General features: G+C 41.6%; 1 protein-coding gene across 4 annotated transcripts in view; it reads right to left on the bottom strand.

Annotated features, from left to right (window-relative positions):
• Positions 1–3,840: 3,840 nt before the first annotated feature.
• The window catches only part of DNAJB4 (DnaJ heat shock protein family (Hsp40) member B4), a 44,803-nt gene continuing 34,272 nt past the window's right edge, over positions 3,841–14,371 (bottom strand). For all 4 annotated transcript variants that reach the window (XM_060232077.1, XM_060232075.1, XM_060232076.1 and 1 more), the window contains exon 4: positions 3,841–5,443. In XM_060232077.1, coding sequence (XP_060088060.1) covers positions 5,210–5,443 — 234 coding nt within the window. In that variant the 3' untranslated portion in view covers positions 3,841–5,209. The remainder of the gene's footprint in view (positions 5,444–14,371) is intronic.

Raw genomic sequence — 14,371 nt, 5'->3', positions numbered from 1 at the left:
AGGCTGAGAGAGAGCAGCAGCAGCTGAGGCCAAGGGCCAGCACAGCACAATCTCTCTCACACACCAACACAGCAGCAATGGAGGAGTCCAGCCTGGCAGACTCCTTAAAAAGGTTCTCTGGCCCTACAGAGAGCAGTTTCAAAAAATAGTACTGCTCTGTGATTGGCCAGACAACAGTGCTTACTTGGATACCAAAGTAAGCAAAAGATCAAAAGATCAACAATGTTGCTGATGGCTGGGGGATCAACTACACAACAGCCCTGCAAAGCATGCATTTGCAATGCATTTTGCAAACGCATGCTTTGCAGGGCTGTTGTGTAGTTGATCTCAGGGAGGCTATGGGAGAGGCGGGAAAAGGCTACCAAAGGCGGGAAAGGAGGCAAGCAGCTCCCCTGAGGCTGCAGAAGCCCCTTTCCCACCTTTTGCATTGAATTCCGTATACTTCCGAATATCTATACGGAAGTATAAGGGGAGCCATACTCGGCTCCCGCATAATGGGCCCCAATTGGATTCAGTTGTATGCGATCGATTCTGTATACAGCCAAATCAGGGGTGATTCGGCGGTTGATTTGGTTTGGCCGAACCGAATGCACACCCTTACTACCCATCTCCTCAGTTCTAGTGACTCTGAAAGCAGTTATCAACACTGTAAACCGTTATCAAACACTGTATACAAAGAACAGATTAACACTCTAGAACAAATCATAAAGAAGAAATGAACAACAGCAAGGTAGGAAAAGAATACAACAGGAAGTGGATCTGCTGACAGATGAAGAATGACAATGACTTCGGGAGGGACAAGGTTTCCTCCTTTCCTCAAAGAAGGACCCTTCATGGTAAGTATTCAATGGTCCATTCTCACTCTGAGGTGGAGGACGTCTTGTTGGGACCTCCCAAAGCAGTGTCTTCATTTACTGGATGGGTCATCATCATCTGCTTTCAGAATGTGTTATAATACTCATATGTCAAATGCTGCATCAGCCAATTTGAAGATGTTCATCTTGTAGTGTCTTATGAAAGTGGAAATCATTGACTAGGTGACCCCTTGCATACTTCTTCAACTATAGTATGTCTGTCAAAGCTGCATTGGTTGTCCCACTTCAAAGTGAATGAATGGCAATTCCATTCAGAATGTCTTTTAAAAATATATATATATACCAATGTGTATGTGTGTGTATTGATAAGATTTGGACAAGAAGATGGAAGGCCAATCTCCTACAATCTGTGATGGATGAATTCTCCTTAAGGTTAAAAGTGAGAGCAGTCTTCATGACTGTGTTCTTATGCAACATGTATAGTTCAGGATAGACCAACAGTGTACCTAATTCAGACACTCTTTTTGTTGATGTGAATACATAATTCTTAGCCACCCAAGAAGAATTTCCTTAATATGCTCAAAAGGATGTCTAGCAAGGGTAGACAGCAAAGCATGTAATTTCCAGGATGGAAATGTCTGTAGTTGTGGTAGATTTTTTAGGGCAGAACCCTTGAGAAATGGATGAATGTATGGGTGCTTGGAGAGACAGAGATCTTAGAAATGTGGAAGGACCAAGGAAAGACTAAGAAAGCTGCAAGTGAATCTGTAGAATAAGAATGGAGTGGGTGGCTAAAGGCCATTTAGAGCAACACATCAAGTGGATGGAACATTGAATCAGATACCGCAAGCTGTATGACAAGTAACTAGGGATTCTGTACAGACCTTATATCTGTAAAAAAGGAGATCTTCCTTGTAGATGGGAAGGTCATCACCACAGAAGGAATACAGTATAGATTCTTAATGTGCTACAGGCCATCTAAATGGAACACGTAAGCTCCTTGTGAAAATGTCCTGCATGTTCCAAGACTGAAGTGTCTCACCATTAATGGTCTTATAGTGAAATTTCAAGAAACCAATGTAAGATTAAGAAGGAACATTTGTATAAGCTTACCCTAACAATGAGACTACAATAGCTACACAACTTTGTCATGGCAACTGCATCCATCTGTGGCACTGACACCTAGGTTTCCTTCCTAGCTGCTTTAATAGGCCAGGTAGGTCTCTCTTTGGATGAAATTAGAGTTCTAGTATCTCCTTATCTGGAAGGAGAGTGTGGGAGGAGGATTGGGACCTGCATTTGTCACCTTCACTCTAACAAAAGTTGTCTCCTCCCATCTCCACTCCTTTTCATACTCACAACTCTGTGAGGTAAGTTAGTCTGAGAGAGCGGGGCTGGTCTAAGGTCACCTAATGAGCTCCCATGGCACAAGTGGGGATTCAAACCTGGGTTCCCCACATACTAGTCCTGCAATCTTAACCAGTACACCACATTAGTGTTGGTCTGAGTAATGTTAGAATTCTGAGGGAAAACATTAGAGGGAACCCACTGCCAGACTCATGAGCAGACTGGTCTTGCCATTGTCAAATGAGAACTGGCTAATGCTGCAGCTTGTTGACCCAAAAGTTTCTCCCTGTGTCATGAAGATTCTCCCTATGTCATGCAGCATTTATATAGCGTATGGAAGTGAGAAACCACTCCACAGCCTCCTCCCAACCAGTTGACAAGGTCAGCAGAAACACTGGCCTTAGACATGGCACCACTGAGCTGGGAGGAATGATGAGTCCTTTTTGGCACACTTTTGGTGCTGATATTCTAGCAAAGGCAGCACCAGCAAGCCAATTTTAGGCATGGCAGCCTCATGGAGGCATGAGAGACAAATAGTAAGAGAGAGGGAAATAAGAAAGGGCAGGTCCCAAAAGCCAGGATGTGCCTTTAGAGCTCAGCAGGTTTAGAAGAAGCCTGCAAACTCTTTGTGTTTTTAAAAGTGTGCGCATTTTTAAATCTCAGCAGGTCCCAAAGCTACACTGGGAGGGTGAGCAGCAGAGCCACGTGGCTCTTCCCGGTGAATGTGAGAGAAATTAAGACAGTACAGTCCCTTGCCTTCATTTCAGAAGTCATGTGGATAGTAAAGAATTAACTGGAACCTGATTATGGGATGGAGGATAACTCCACCCCTTAGAGTAGTCCTCTCCTATATTTTCCTGTTAGTCTGAATAAATTGATGGAAATCCAGCACGTTGTTACATTCAGCAACTCCCATGAGTAAAGTGATTGCCCCAGTGAGATCACAAAGGTGTGGACTTACAAACTTTATTTTGTCTGCTTTGTGAGTATAATCACTTTCATTTAGTGGAAATGAAGACTGTATTGAGGGGAACTGCACTGCTGTATTTTTATTTACTTTAAGCAATGAGAAAGTCTCCAAGCTCCACCCCCAAAGTCTCCAGATATTTTCTGAGTTGAACCTGGCAGCCCTATTGTATAGGCCAAAATTCTATTTTGTTTATAACACAACTGTCTGAATTTAGAATCCAGGACAGTTTTTCTCTTGTCATATCAATAATGCACTTTTCAATCCCTTCAACCTTTTTGTTCAAATCTATTTATTATAATGATCACTTTTTAAAATAGTGAAAGCCCTGACTTGAATGGTACAAGCTTACCAAGTGCAATTTTTAAAGACCCTCTGCATGGGGCAGTACATAATTACGATTATTATGTGAGGGCTCTTCTGCTTATCTGTGGTGGTGGATATCACGAAAATTATGCATGGACCTTTTTTAGTTCATCATCAGCTATCATTAGTGTTTGTGTATTTTATGTGTGGCCCAAGAAAATTTTTCTTCTTCCAATGTGGCCCAGGGAAGCCAAGTTTGGACATCCCTGCCCTATAGGGTCACCATAAATAGGCTGTAACTTGATAACATTTTCCACCACCACCAGCAATACTGAAAATATTGCAGCTGTATATTATACATTGATTTAACCCTTGTTCACAAGTGTCAGTAAAAAAACAGAGACAAACATTAAAAACAAATTTTAATTAAAAATGTATGAAATGCAGCACAGACCATGAAGAAAATTTTGTGCACAGTTTGCATAAGAAATAAGCAGCAATTTTTACTTTCACGCTTTCATAAAAACAAGCATTCTGGGTCACTTTTAGCAGCCAACTGCATATTTCAATTTGTATTCCAGCTATGAAATCAAATAAAAAGTTGCTAAGTGGCTCAAATTATGTAGTTTCTTTTTTAAAATCTCCCACAGAAATATTATAATCCTAACATGGATTTCAAATGTGCTAGTAGTTAGAAAATAGGTGTTATAACTAAATTTAAATTCTCAAAATATTTATTTTTTTCCTAAGGAACAATACAAAATGGTTGACAGCTCTGCTATTAACAGTGCAGCTACCAGCACATGAACAGATAATAAAATCAAATTTTTATTTTTAACAAAAATTTACTTACATATATTAGAATGAAACATGTTTTAAGACAAATGCTGAAAACATGTTAAGTAGATCTATTTTGCCATCCAAGGTCCCAGCCCTATAGATGTTTTATAAAAACTAGAATAGTGAGGGCTTTCCCCCCTCTCTTTCTTTGGATAATCATGACAGAGATAGGAATATACCATTAATGGAACTTGCATGCTGTTAAAAGAGTAGAATCTGTGTGAGAGAGATATAGATACACACACACACACACCCCAACTGTCTTTCACGTTGTTAAGAAAGATCATCATCTACATGGGCTGCCTACAGAGTCTTTAAAGCAACTGTATTCCACAAGTGTTTCCATCTGGAAATTTGCTAGAATGAGAATGTCTACCTTTAGACCAGGCTAGCATTCTACTTACTGAGCAAAAGAATGCCTTAGCATATATTATAATATAGGAGAAATGTTATCTTCTTTGGGCTTATGAACATTAAATGATATTTTCTGCCTTCTGCTATGTGCAATGAAAACCAAGCAAACAGGCATATATATAACATGAATATTGCATCTACTACATGGATTTGTATTATGAATTCTGATAGTATGATACAATATCCTACATAGATGACCAAGAAATACATGAAGTGCTTGAACGTCAAGTATTTCAATATAAAAGATAGACACAGGGTTCTCCCCAGACTACATTTTACACGTAAGCAAAATATCAGATAAACTTTCTGAAAAGGAAAATCTAAAATATAGCAAGTGGTTTCAGTATTATACTCGATTGTAAGTCTTGTGTATTTTCCCCTTTTATTGTCATGCAGCACTGCATAATTCCCTCCCACATCCACACACACTAAAAAAGTTCCACAGTTATAGACTGCACTTTTACAGCATAAATCTTCCAATGTTCTGCATTGTCTTGGAAAATTAGTAAAATGTATTTCCTTATGAAACAGGGAGATTCCTCCTGAGTACTTCTTTTGATGCTGGAGCTATACTATCTGGAAAGACTACTTCAAATTCTATGATTAAGTCACCTCGCTGATCAGGATTTTTGGGAAATGGCAAACCATATCCTATAATTCTTCTTCTCATTCCAGGCTTTACAACTTCGTTTACTGTCATAGGTATGGCTCGACCTTCTATTGTTGGTACATTGATTGAAGTGCCACATAAAGCCTAAAAAATATGAAATATATCACATAAGGAGAAGCAACACATATAATTTGCCAAGAACTAAAAGCGTAGTGTACATGAAGACACACATCTCTACCACTATTATAATTGAGAAGAACAATATTTAAAGATGCCCAACAGAGAACACTTCCAGATGGGTAGCTGTTTAAGTCTGTTGCAGCAAAACTACCCAGGAGCAACCCCCCCAAAAAAACTATATTAGTTTTCCGGAGTCAGAGCTTGCTTCTTCAGATGCATAGATGTGTACATTGATTATGCTTGGTTAAATATACACCAGAAGAGGGGTGGATGAGTTTTGTTCAGAGAGGCTTTTGTAAAACAACATCCAAGCAAAACAGAAATTAGTTCACCTAGCGTACGCCTGCGACACTCCCAACCAACATCAGGGTAAAATAAATATGAAATCTCATGCAGGATATCTCATTTCATCCTACATTACATTTGATGTTTATTTTACTCTACTGTTGTTGGTTGGGAGTGTCTCATGCATATGCTAGGTCAGAGGTGGCCAAACTGTTGCTTGAGAGCCACATGCAGCTCTTTCATACATATTGTGTGGCTCCTGGAGGTCAAAGAGGAACTTAATGCAGGCTTATTCTCAAGAAAACGTGCTTAGAATTGGGACCTCAGTCAGCCTCTCAGCACTAACCCATAGGTAGGAGACTGTTTCCACAGTGGGTGAAGTGGGGAAGAAGGGGAAAATAGGCAGGCTTGCAAGCTCTTCACCACCACCACAGAGGCCGCCTGGAGACCTAGAGTGGAGAAAGAGTGCAAGAGCCAAGGGAACCACTGGAAGGAGGGACAGAATTAAAGAGGGCGGCACAGGGTTCTCCCCTTTCGTAGCTTTTGCAGGAACGGTTTTTACTAACCTTAGTGTCAAGGCAAAGATAGATGCATAATTATGCAAATGGTGATCAGTGATTTATATAGTATGTGTGTGTTTTCTTCTCCCACTGGTGCCAAAAATAATTCCATAACCTTTCCCTATGCAGGTCTTGGGGACTGTTATTCCCACTTTACAACATGACCATGCTAGAATGCTAGCATGATCATGTTGTAAAGTGCATACATATGTATTTTATATTTCTGGGCCAATAATGTATTAGGAGTTTTAATAAAGATGTGTGTGCAATGTTTGTTCATGTCTTGTGGCTCTTACAACAAGCAAACTTGGCCATCCCGGTGCTACATGAACTAATTTCTCTTTCAAATGGATGCTATTATATAACAGTCTCTCCTGGTATCACCCTAGGATTGCCAAGTCCAATTCAAGAAATATCTGGGGACTTTGGGGGCGGAGCCAGGAACAAGGGTGTGACAAGCATAATTGAACTCCAAGGGAGTTCTGGCCATCACATTTAAAGGGACAGCACACCTTTTTAAATGTCTTCCTTTCATAGGAAATAATGAAGGATAGGGGCACCTTGATTGGACCCCCTGGTCTAATCATTTTGAAACTTGGGGGGTACTTTGGGAAGAGGCACTATACTGAAAATGTGGTGCCTCTACCTCAAAAAACAGCCCCCCCAGAGCCCCTGAAACCTCCAGATCAATTCCCCATTATACCTTATGAGAATCAATCTCCACATAGCGAATAATGAAGTGCTCAGCAGAGGTTTCCCTCTCCCCACACCCCGTTTTTGGCAACTCTGAAGCGAGGGATTGGCCTCTCACAAGTTGCTGCCAACTTCTTCAAAGTAACACAGACACACAATCCCAAGAGGAAGCCTTTCAATCGGAGACTGAAGCCTCCGGAGGTGGAAAGGCACATGGTCCTCTGGGGGCAGGGCTTCCCCCTGCCGGCTAGCTGACTGGGGGCGGGAAGGAGCCTGGGAAAGCGGAAGAACCCCCGCTGGGACCTAGGGATTGGCAAGCCTGTATCACCCACCCTCTCCCCCTTAATGCTGGGTATTTAACCAAACCTAATCAATGTACATGTCTGCACAACTGAAGAAGTAAGCTCTGAAATTCTGACTTACAAAAGCCATGGTGAAATAAATTCTGTTAGTCCATAAGGGTCTACATGCACAGCATAACTTAAAAATATTATAAAGCCTGATAAAACCAGAGACTGAATCTTGCACAAACAATTACACTACGCAGCTCTTTTGAAGGACCTCTATTCCAATGAGGTGGAAGAAAGCCAGCACTGGCTGTTTGCTTCAGGGAAGGAAGTGAGCACCATAGCACCCACAGGCACTGCTGCCCTAGATGTCTATAGCTCCAGTCACCTGCAGGGAAATATATTCAGACATGGAAGTTCTTGCATATAGAGGAATCACTGTTCTATCTTCAGCTAGGAATATCCATATAATAGAAATGCCATTTCTTCACATTTCTGTCCATAGAATAAAATACAGATCTTACACAAGTGGAACTTGACAGGTTAATTTTCTCAGGACAGAGGAAGACATTCTGGAAAATTTAAAATACTCCCTGGTCCCCAGTCACTGGAAGCAAGAACATGACCTTTCATTTTCCATTTGGGGAAGGAGTATCTGTTAATTTTCAGTTTGGAGACTTCCACAGTAAACCAACTTGGCCACATTATGTGCCTCTTAAGGCAAGAATCCCATAGATGTGGAAGCAAAACATGAAAGCAAAAGTTTACTGACTTGAGAAACTGGAGAATTAACAGATTTACACAGAAACTGTGACACCACAGAAGAGACCAAGAAATAGCAGTGGTCAACACACAAAAATATTAAGCAAAGTATAAGAACCAACAAAGAACATAAGAGTGTAGGTTGGTGAGTCCTCAGAATGTGATTGCTACATCCAGCCAGATGCCCAGAACAACCCTTCCATAAGAAAAAGGTGGGACCCAGCATGTCTTCATCTATCTCACATATGATGAACCTTCATGATAAGCCCAATGTTCCATTTTCACTTGAGAAAAGGACATTTTGCAACATTTGGAATGTTACCAAGCAGTGCATCCATGCAGGGAGGGAGTACTGCCTGTCAAGAGAAAAGTTCAGATGACTTGCTGCAGAATCTGCAGCCCCAAAGCCACATCAGCTGAAGCAAGAGTCCATCTTGTACTGAAATAACAAGCCATATTGATGCCTACATTGCATAAAATGTCTGAAATGGAGGTATCATTGCTAAATGCTGCTGAGGTGGCTAAGAGCATCTTAATGCTTTCAGGAATTCTCAACTCGTGTGGAACATGCCAAGGTGATGCCTTTGATACATTGGCTGAGTTTTACCTTAGAGAACTTTGAGTTGTTGATCAAACCGAAGCCCTCAAACGTTGATCTGATTCCTGAAGGGCACATGGTGAAAGGGGAAAGGCAGATGCTCTCCTAATTATTAGTTTGTGCCAGCTCCTTTCCACTGTGTGGGAAGGTTTCAGGCAAATGAAGCTAGGAAGTTTTCCTGCATGTGACAGGAAACTGAATGAACGTTATATATAAAAGAAAGGAAAGGCCAGAGCACCCCCTTATCCTTGAGAAAAACCATAATAAGGATTCCTTGTTCACCTTGGCAAAAGTACCTTTAGCCAGAGAAACCCAAGAGTTTACTTCCTCCAAGATTCCAAAATGACATGCAAAAAGCCCTGTAGGAAATGGACATGATGACCTACTGAGGGACAAGAGACATTTCACACAGGGATGATTTGAGACTAGGAAACCACCCTAACAGGGAGGCACTGAAGCCATAGCTGATCCATCCATGGAGCTTCTTAGGACTCAATCTCTGGGACAGTCCATTTTGCAAAAAATAAATTATCTGAGGAAGGTTTCGGTATCCAGATTGAATTTTTTTTCCTTCTGTAAATTGACATCTGCATTCCTGTTGTACCTAGACCTTTTCACTCTGAGAAACTTCCTCTCAGCAGAGTGCCACGTAATCTCCAAATATTGAAATATACACACTGCAAGTTTGGAAGGAGAATTGGGTTTTGAGACAATTTGTTTCCTGACAATCAGCAGCTCCCAGGAAGGCTGAACTGCAAGAGTAGAAGCTTAAGAACGCACAGCCTCCTGGGCCAGAAAGAATACAGATAAATCTGCACTCTCTTGTCTGAACTCATTGAGAACTGTCACCAATTACATCACTAATGGAAAGGCATATAAGGCGACAGAGTCATCATGGCATCCACCTGTTCTGCTTGTGGGCTAGGCCCATAGCCATGGTGGTGTAAAAGGGGCTCGGTCACATCAATCATTTGGCATGCCCCTCCCCTCCAAACAGCACTAACTGTTGGTGTAAAATCTGCCACATGTGCTATAAGTATAAATTCTCTATGTAGAAAATGAGGTAGGAAAAAGGTATTAATCCTGTCATAAATCTTCCAAAAGTGAATTCTCTAAGAAACTGGCTAGAACAGAATTAGCAGTTAGAAGGACTGAAAAATCCTGATTTTAAAAGCAGGGGTGGGGGGTAAACTCATGCTGGACTAAAGTGGAGAGACAGAGAGAAATATTAAGGAATGAAGGGGTAAAAATGATGCTGTAGCAGACTCAGAAGAAAGCAAAGCAAAAGACAGAGAGAACAGCACAGAGTTACACAAGTATCCTGTAGAATGCTTATTGCTGGGGAAATTATTTTTGACAGAGCAGGAGACTAATAATAAAGGACTTAGGCCTAAGGGCAAGTGAACACAAATCTTTGTCGTGAATATATGCTACCCCACAAAAATCCTATTCACAGAATAGAAGAATATGAATTGGGTTTTATACCCTGCTTTTCTCTACCTGTAAGGAGTCTCAAAACAGCTTACAACCTATGTTCCCTCTAAACAACAGTCTTGTGAGCAAAAATTCTACTTTGTGATCTATTGCATAAATTAGTATGCTTTGGGGTGATCTTTCCTGAGCTACGACAAAAATGCATGAATTGGAGGCTAAAAATCTGCGAGCTAGCTCACACTAACTCAGCTTAGAGGGTACACTGCTTACAACTACCTTCCCCTCCTCTCCCCACAACAGTTATCTTGTGAAGTGGGTGAGGCAGAAAGTTCTGAGAGAAGTGTGACTGGCTCAAGATCATTCAGCAGGCTTCATGTGGAGGAATCTAATCCAGTCATCCAGATCACAGTCCACTGCTCTTAACCACAACACCGTGTTGGCTCTCAGCAGGTTGTGGTGTTTGCTCTGAAGATGAAAAGTAGCTCAGAAAGGAGCTTTACCTGTGGGAAGCTCCCGGATCATACCACTGTTGCTTGACCCTATATTTGTTCACTTGGAAAAGAATCCTACTCACAAGTCTGTTCCAATGCATTTTATTTACTTTATAGTCTACCTTTCTCACTGAGATGCAAAATGGATTACACTGGGTAAACTAATGCAATCAATCAGATGAGACATTTAACAAATGCTATAAGACTAGAATTACAGCAATTTGAAACAGAGCAAAAATCATTACACATGATAAGTCAAACAATGCAGAAAATGGTATTACAAAGGCAGAAAGCAATGCAGTAAGAACAAGGTAATATATACAGCAAACAGATAATACATACTATATTGTAATGTAGTCCACAGTCCTGTTTCTTATATAAAAGCTCCTTCCTGAACCATTCCATTTTACATAGTTTACAGAATGACAGAAGTGGGGAGCTTTCCTCACTTCCTCAGAATGGCCATTCCACAAAATGGTAGTCACAACAGAAAACTGAAACTCATGCGTTTGTGCAATTGGTGATCTTCCCCATTTGTTGGGTGACAATGTTAGGAGCCTTGAACTAGTGATTTACAAAGGAAAAAGAGGTTGTTTTTACAGTTTTAGGTTTCAATAACTGGAAAAAGGGCTCCCACACTTCTTTAATTCTACAAACTATGTAAAATAGTTGTTTGGGAAGGCATTTTTATAAAGCTAATACAAAACAGGACAGCAGTTTGTGCCACAGTGTGCACTTGACTATTGATTTGTTGTATGCTCTATTATGTTCTTACAGCATTGCTTTCATTTTTTTGCATTCCATTTTCTGTATTGCTTGGCATAGCATGTCTGATACTCTTTTGTATTCTTATTTTTGTAATCCTAGTCCTATTGCTTTGCTTATTAGATTTATTTATGTCAATTTATATTCTGCAAGCGGGCTCAGGGAAGATTACAAGACGGTTCTAAAACACAAGGTGGTTCTAAATACAACATTAATAAATGATTAAAACAGTTTAAAGCCGCATTTAAAAAAAACAACACAGGCTGCACTATTGGTTTATGTGCATAGTTTCCAAGCTGGTGCCACTGGGTCTCTGAGGTCTCTTAGATCTGGGCCATGTAGAGATGGTAAGCTTCAGCAGGGGAGGCTGTTTTTTTAATTGGACACCTGCTGCCTCAGACTTATCAACACACTGGACTACAGCGGACAGAAATTTAACCAAAGAGACAAACTGCTGCACAAAATATAAAAATAATATTAATAAATCCACAATACGAAGTTGCTAGATAAGCATAATCATCCAATCTCTCAATGAGGCACACAAATCAAGTCGCGCATACAAAATATCTCAATCTTATGGGATAGCTGAAGTCCAATATTATGTATGACAAATGCGCAGTCTATTTTATCTGAGGAGTCCTGAAGTCTACTCAGTGTCAGCTTAACTGGCAGCTGATACTGGAGCCAATTTTGGAGCTATGCCTTTATCAGAAGCTAATTAGAACACGTGTTAATTTCCTCATAACCTGCAATATAAATCAATGTCGAGGAGAACACAATTTAAGTGTGGAATGCCTAAGACTCTTAACTGCAAAACAAACCTTCACTGATTTCTTTCAGGCATGCTGTGTTCCAATCAGCTTCTATGATAAAAGCATAGCTCCGAAACTGGCTCCAATATTAATCACCGGTTAAGCTGATGCAGGCCTTTGTATTGTGGATTTATTAATATTATATATTTTGTGCAGTGGTTTGTCTCTTTAGACAAAGGCCTGGCAGAACAGCTCCATTTTACAAAACCTGTGGCGCAGTAATAATACCTGAAGTGCCCTGTTCTAAGATGGGAGCATGTTTCACCAGGCTTGGGCCAGGATGGAAAAAACACTGGCCTTGGTTGAGGCTAAGCAGACATCCCTTGGGCCAGGGAAAACCAGCAGATCTTGATTAGTGGAGTGCAAATCTCTCCAAGGCACATATGGGAAGAGGCAGTCCCTCAGGTATGTTGGTCCCAGGCTGCACAAGGCTTTAAAATTTAGTACCAGTACCTTGAAGTGGATCCAGTACTCAATCGGTAGCTGGTTCAATTGACATAGCGCCAGCCAAATGTGTGCCTGCACAGGTGATCAGCAGGCATACCACCACATTTTGCACTAGCTGGAGTTTCCAGATCAGCCACAAGGGCAAGCCCACATAAAGTGAGTTACAGTAATCAAGCCTGGAAGTGATCATTGTGTGGGTCACTGCAGCCAAATCCTGGAGAAAGAGGTAGGGAGCCAGTTACCTGATCTTTCATGCTATTCAATAACACTGATTGACTGACATTGTTCTATACCAGGGTTTCCCAAACTTTTCTTTCCTGTGGCCCGGTTATTTTTACACTTCTCCTTCGTGGCCCATTTAAAATTTGGGGGTGGAGCCAAGAGACTTTGAGGGTGGAGCTGGAAGACAGTAATTATGTCATTTCCTGTGGTGTCAAGGGCCAAGTGATGTCACTTCCAGGGCACACAATCAAAACTCCACCGTTTCCTGTGACGTCACTTCCAGGGCACTCCCCCAAACCTGCGTCTTCTTCTGGAGTAACTTCATTTTCAGAAAAATCTCTCTGAAACTCCTGCTGAGCCAAAATGGGGGTGGGAAGTGGGCAGTCCTCTCTTTCCACTCCCACACCTGCATGCACCTATCTGTTTGTGTGTTCTTCTCCAGCTTGCCAGCGCTCCTAATGCCCATTTTCAATTGCCTGCACCACCTACACATCCCTTCCTCAACAGCACTGGCCAGTGTATGCAGTTGGGAGTGCTGTTGCCATTGCCATCAGGAATGCCACCACTGTATACCACTCACACTGGGCCCTGGCAGCTGCTCTACCTCAAAATATGCAGACACATTTAGAAGGCCCTTCCTTCAGCTGCTACTACTTGAACCCTGCCTCAAACTACAACCAAGCTTGCTTGGTTTCAAGAAAATCTTTCGACAGCTATTTTTCATACTTTTCTTTGGTTGAAACACTGGGAAAGTGCTGTGAAAGGTAGCAGAGAATTGTACTGCAATTAATGAATTAATTTCCAGTTATATGAAGTTCAAACAAGCATGTGGAGAAATGCCATTTTGGCTGGTCTTTTCGTGGGAGTGGTTGGAGGAGTCGCTCAAACTCTAGGCAGGCTATGGGGGCTAGTCTATTCCTCCTCCCTCTCCCCTCCTGTCTGGAAGCAGCACTTCTGAGGAGGCCTCCTAGAAAGACAGGAAGTCTTTTAGACTGGTCTCCAGAAGGCTGCAGGAGGGAAAACCAGTTCCTGGGTGGGAACTGGGTTTGATATTAGAGGTTTTTGGAGGGAAACGGGCAGTTAAAAGTTGTCAGGGGAAACTGACAGTCAAGTTTGATTTGAGTCTTGGTGACTGGTGAGTCGGTTCTGGATGTTATGGTCAGGGCCAGTTATATATTAGGGAAAGAAGGGGTGGGAGAGAGAGAGAGATGGCCAAGCTGGATTTTTGAAAATATTTGGGATTTTCAGGACTGACAGATAATCAAAATTAAAGGGTCGAGTGGTAAAGCTGCAGTCCTGCGCTTTACTCACGACAGGAGTTCGATCCCGGCAGAAGCTGGGTTCAGGTAGCCGGCTCGAGATTGACTCAGTCTTCCATGGCTGGTAAAATGAGTACCCAGCTTGCTGGGGGGAAAGTGTAGATAACTGGGGAACGCAACTGCAAACCACCCTGGAAAAGACTGGTGCTTGCACCTTTATCTTTAAAGGTACTGCAATCCCTTTAAACACCTTCTGTGTGAACTCGCCGCTTAGAGA

The sequence above is a fragment of the Heteronotia binoei genome, chromosome 2 (genome assembly GCF_032191835.1).
Source record: "Heteronotia binoei isolate CCM8104 ecotype False Entrance Well chromosome 2, APGP_CSIRO_Hbin_v1, whole genome shotgun sequence".
NCBI lineage: Eukaryota > Metazoa > Chordata > Lepidosauria > Squamata > Gekkonidae > Heteronotia > Heteronotia binoei.
The sequence above is the reverse complement of the archived record's forward strand: the minus strand, read 5'-3'. Positions and strand labels throughout refer to the sequence as shown.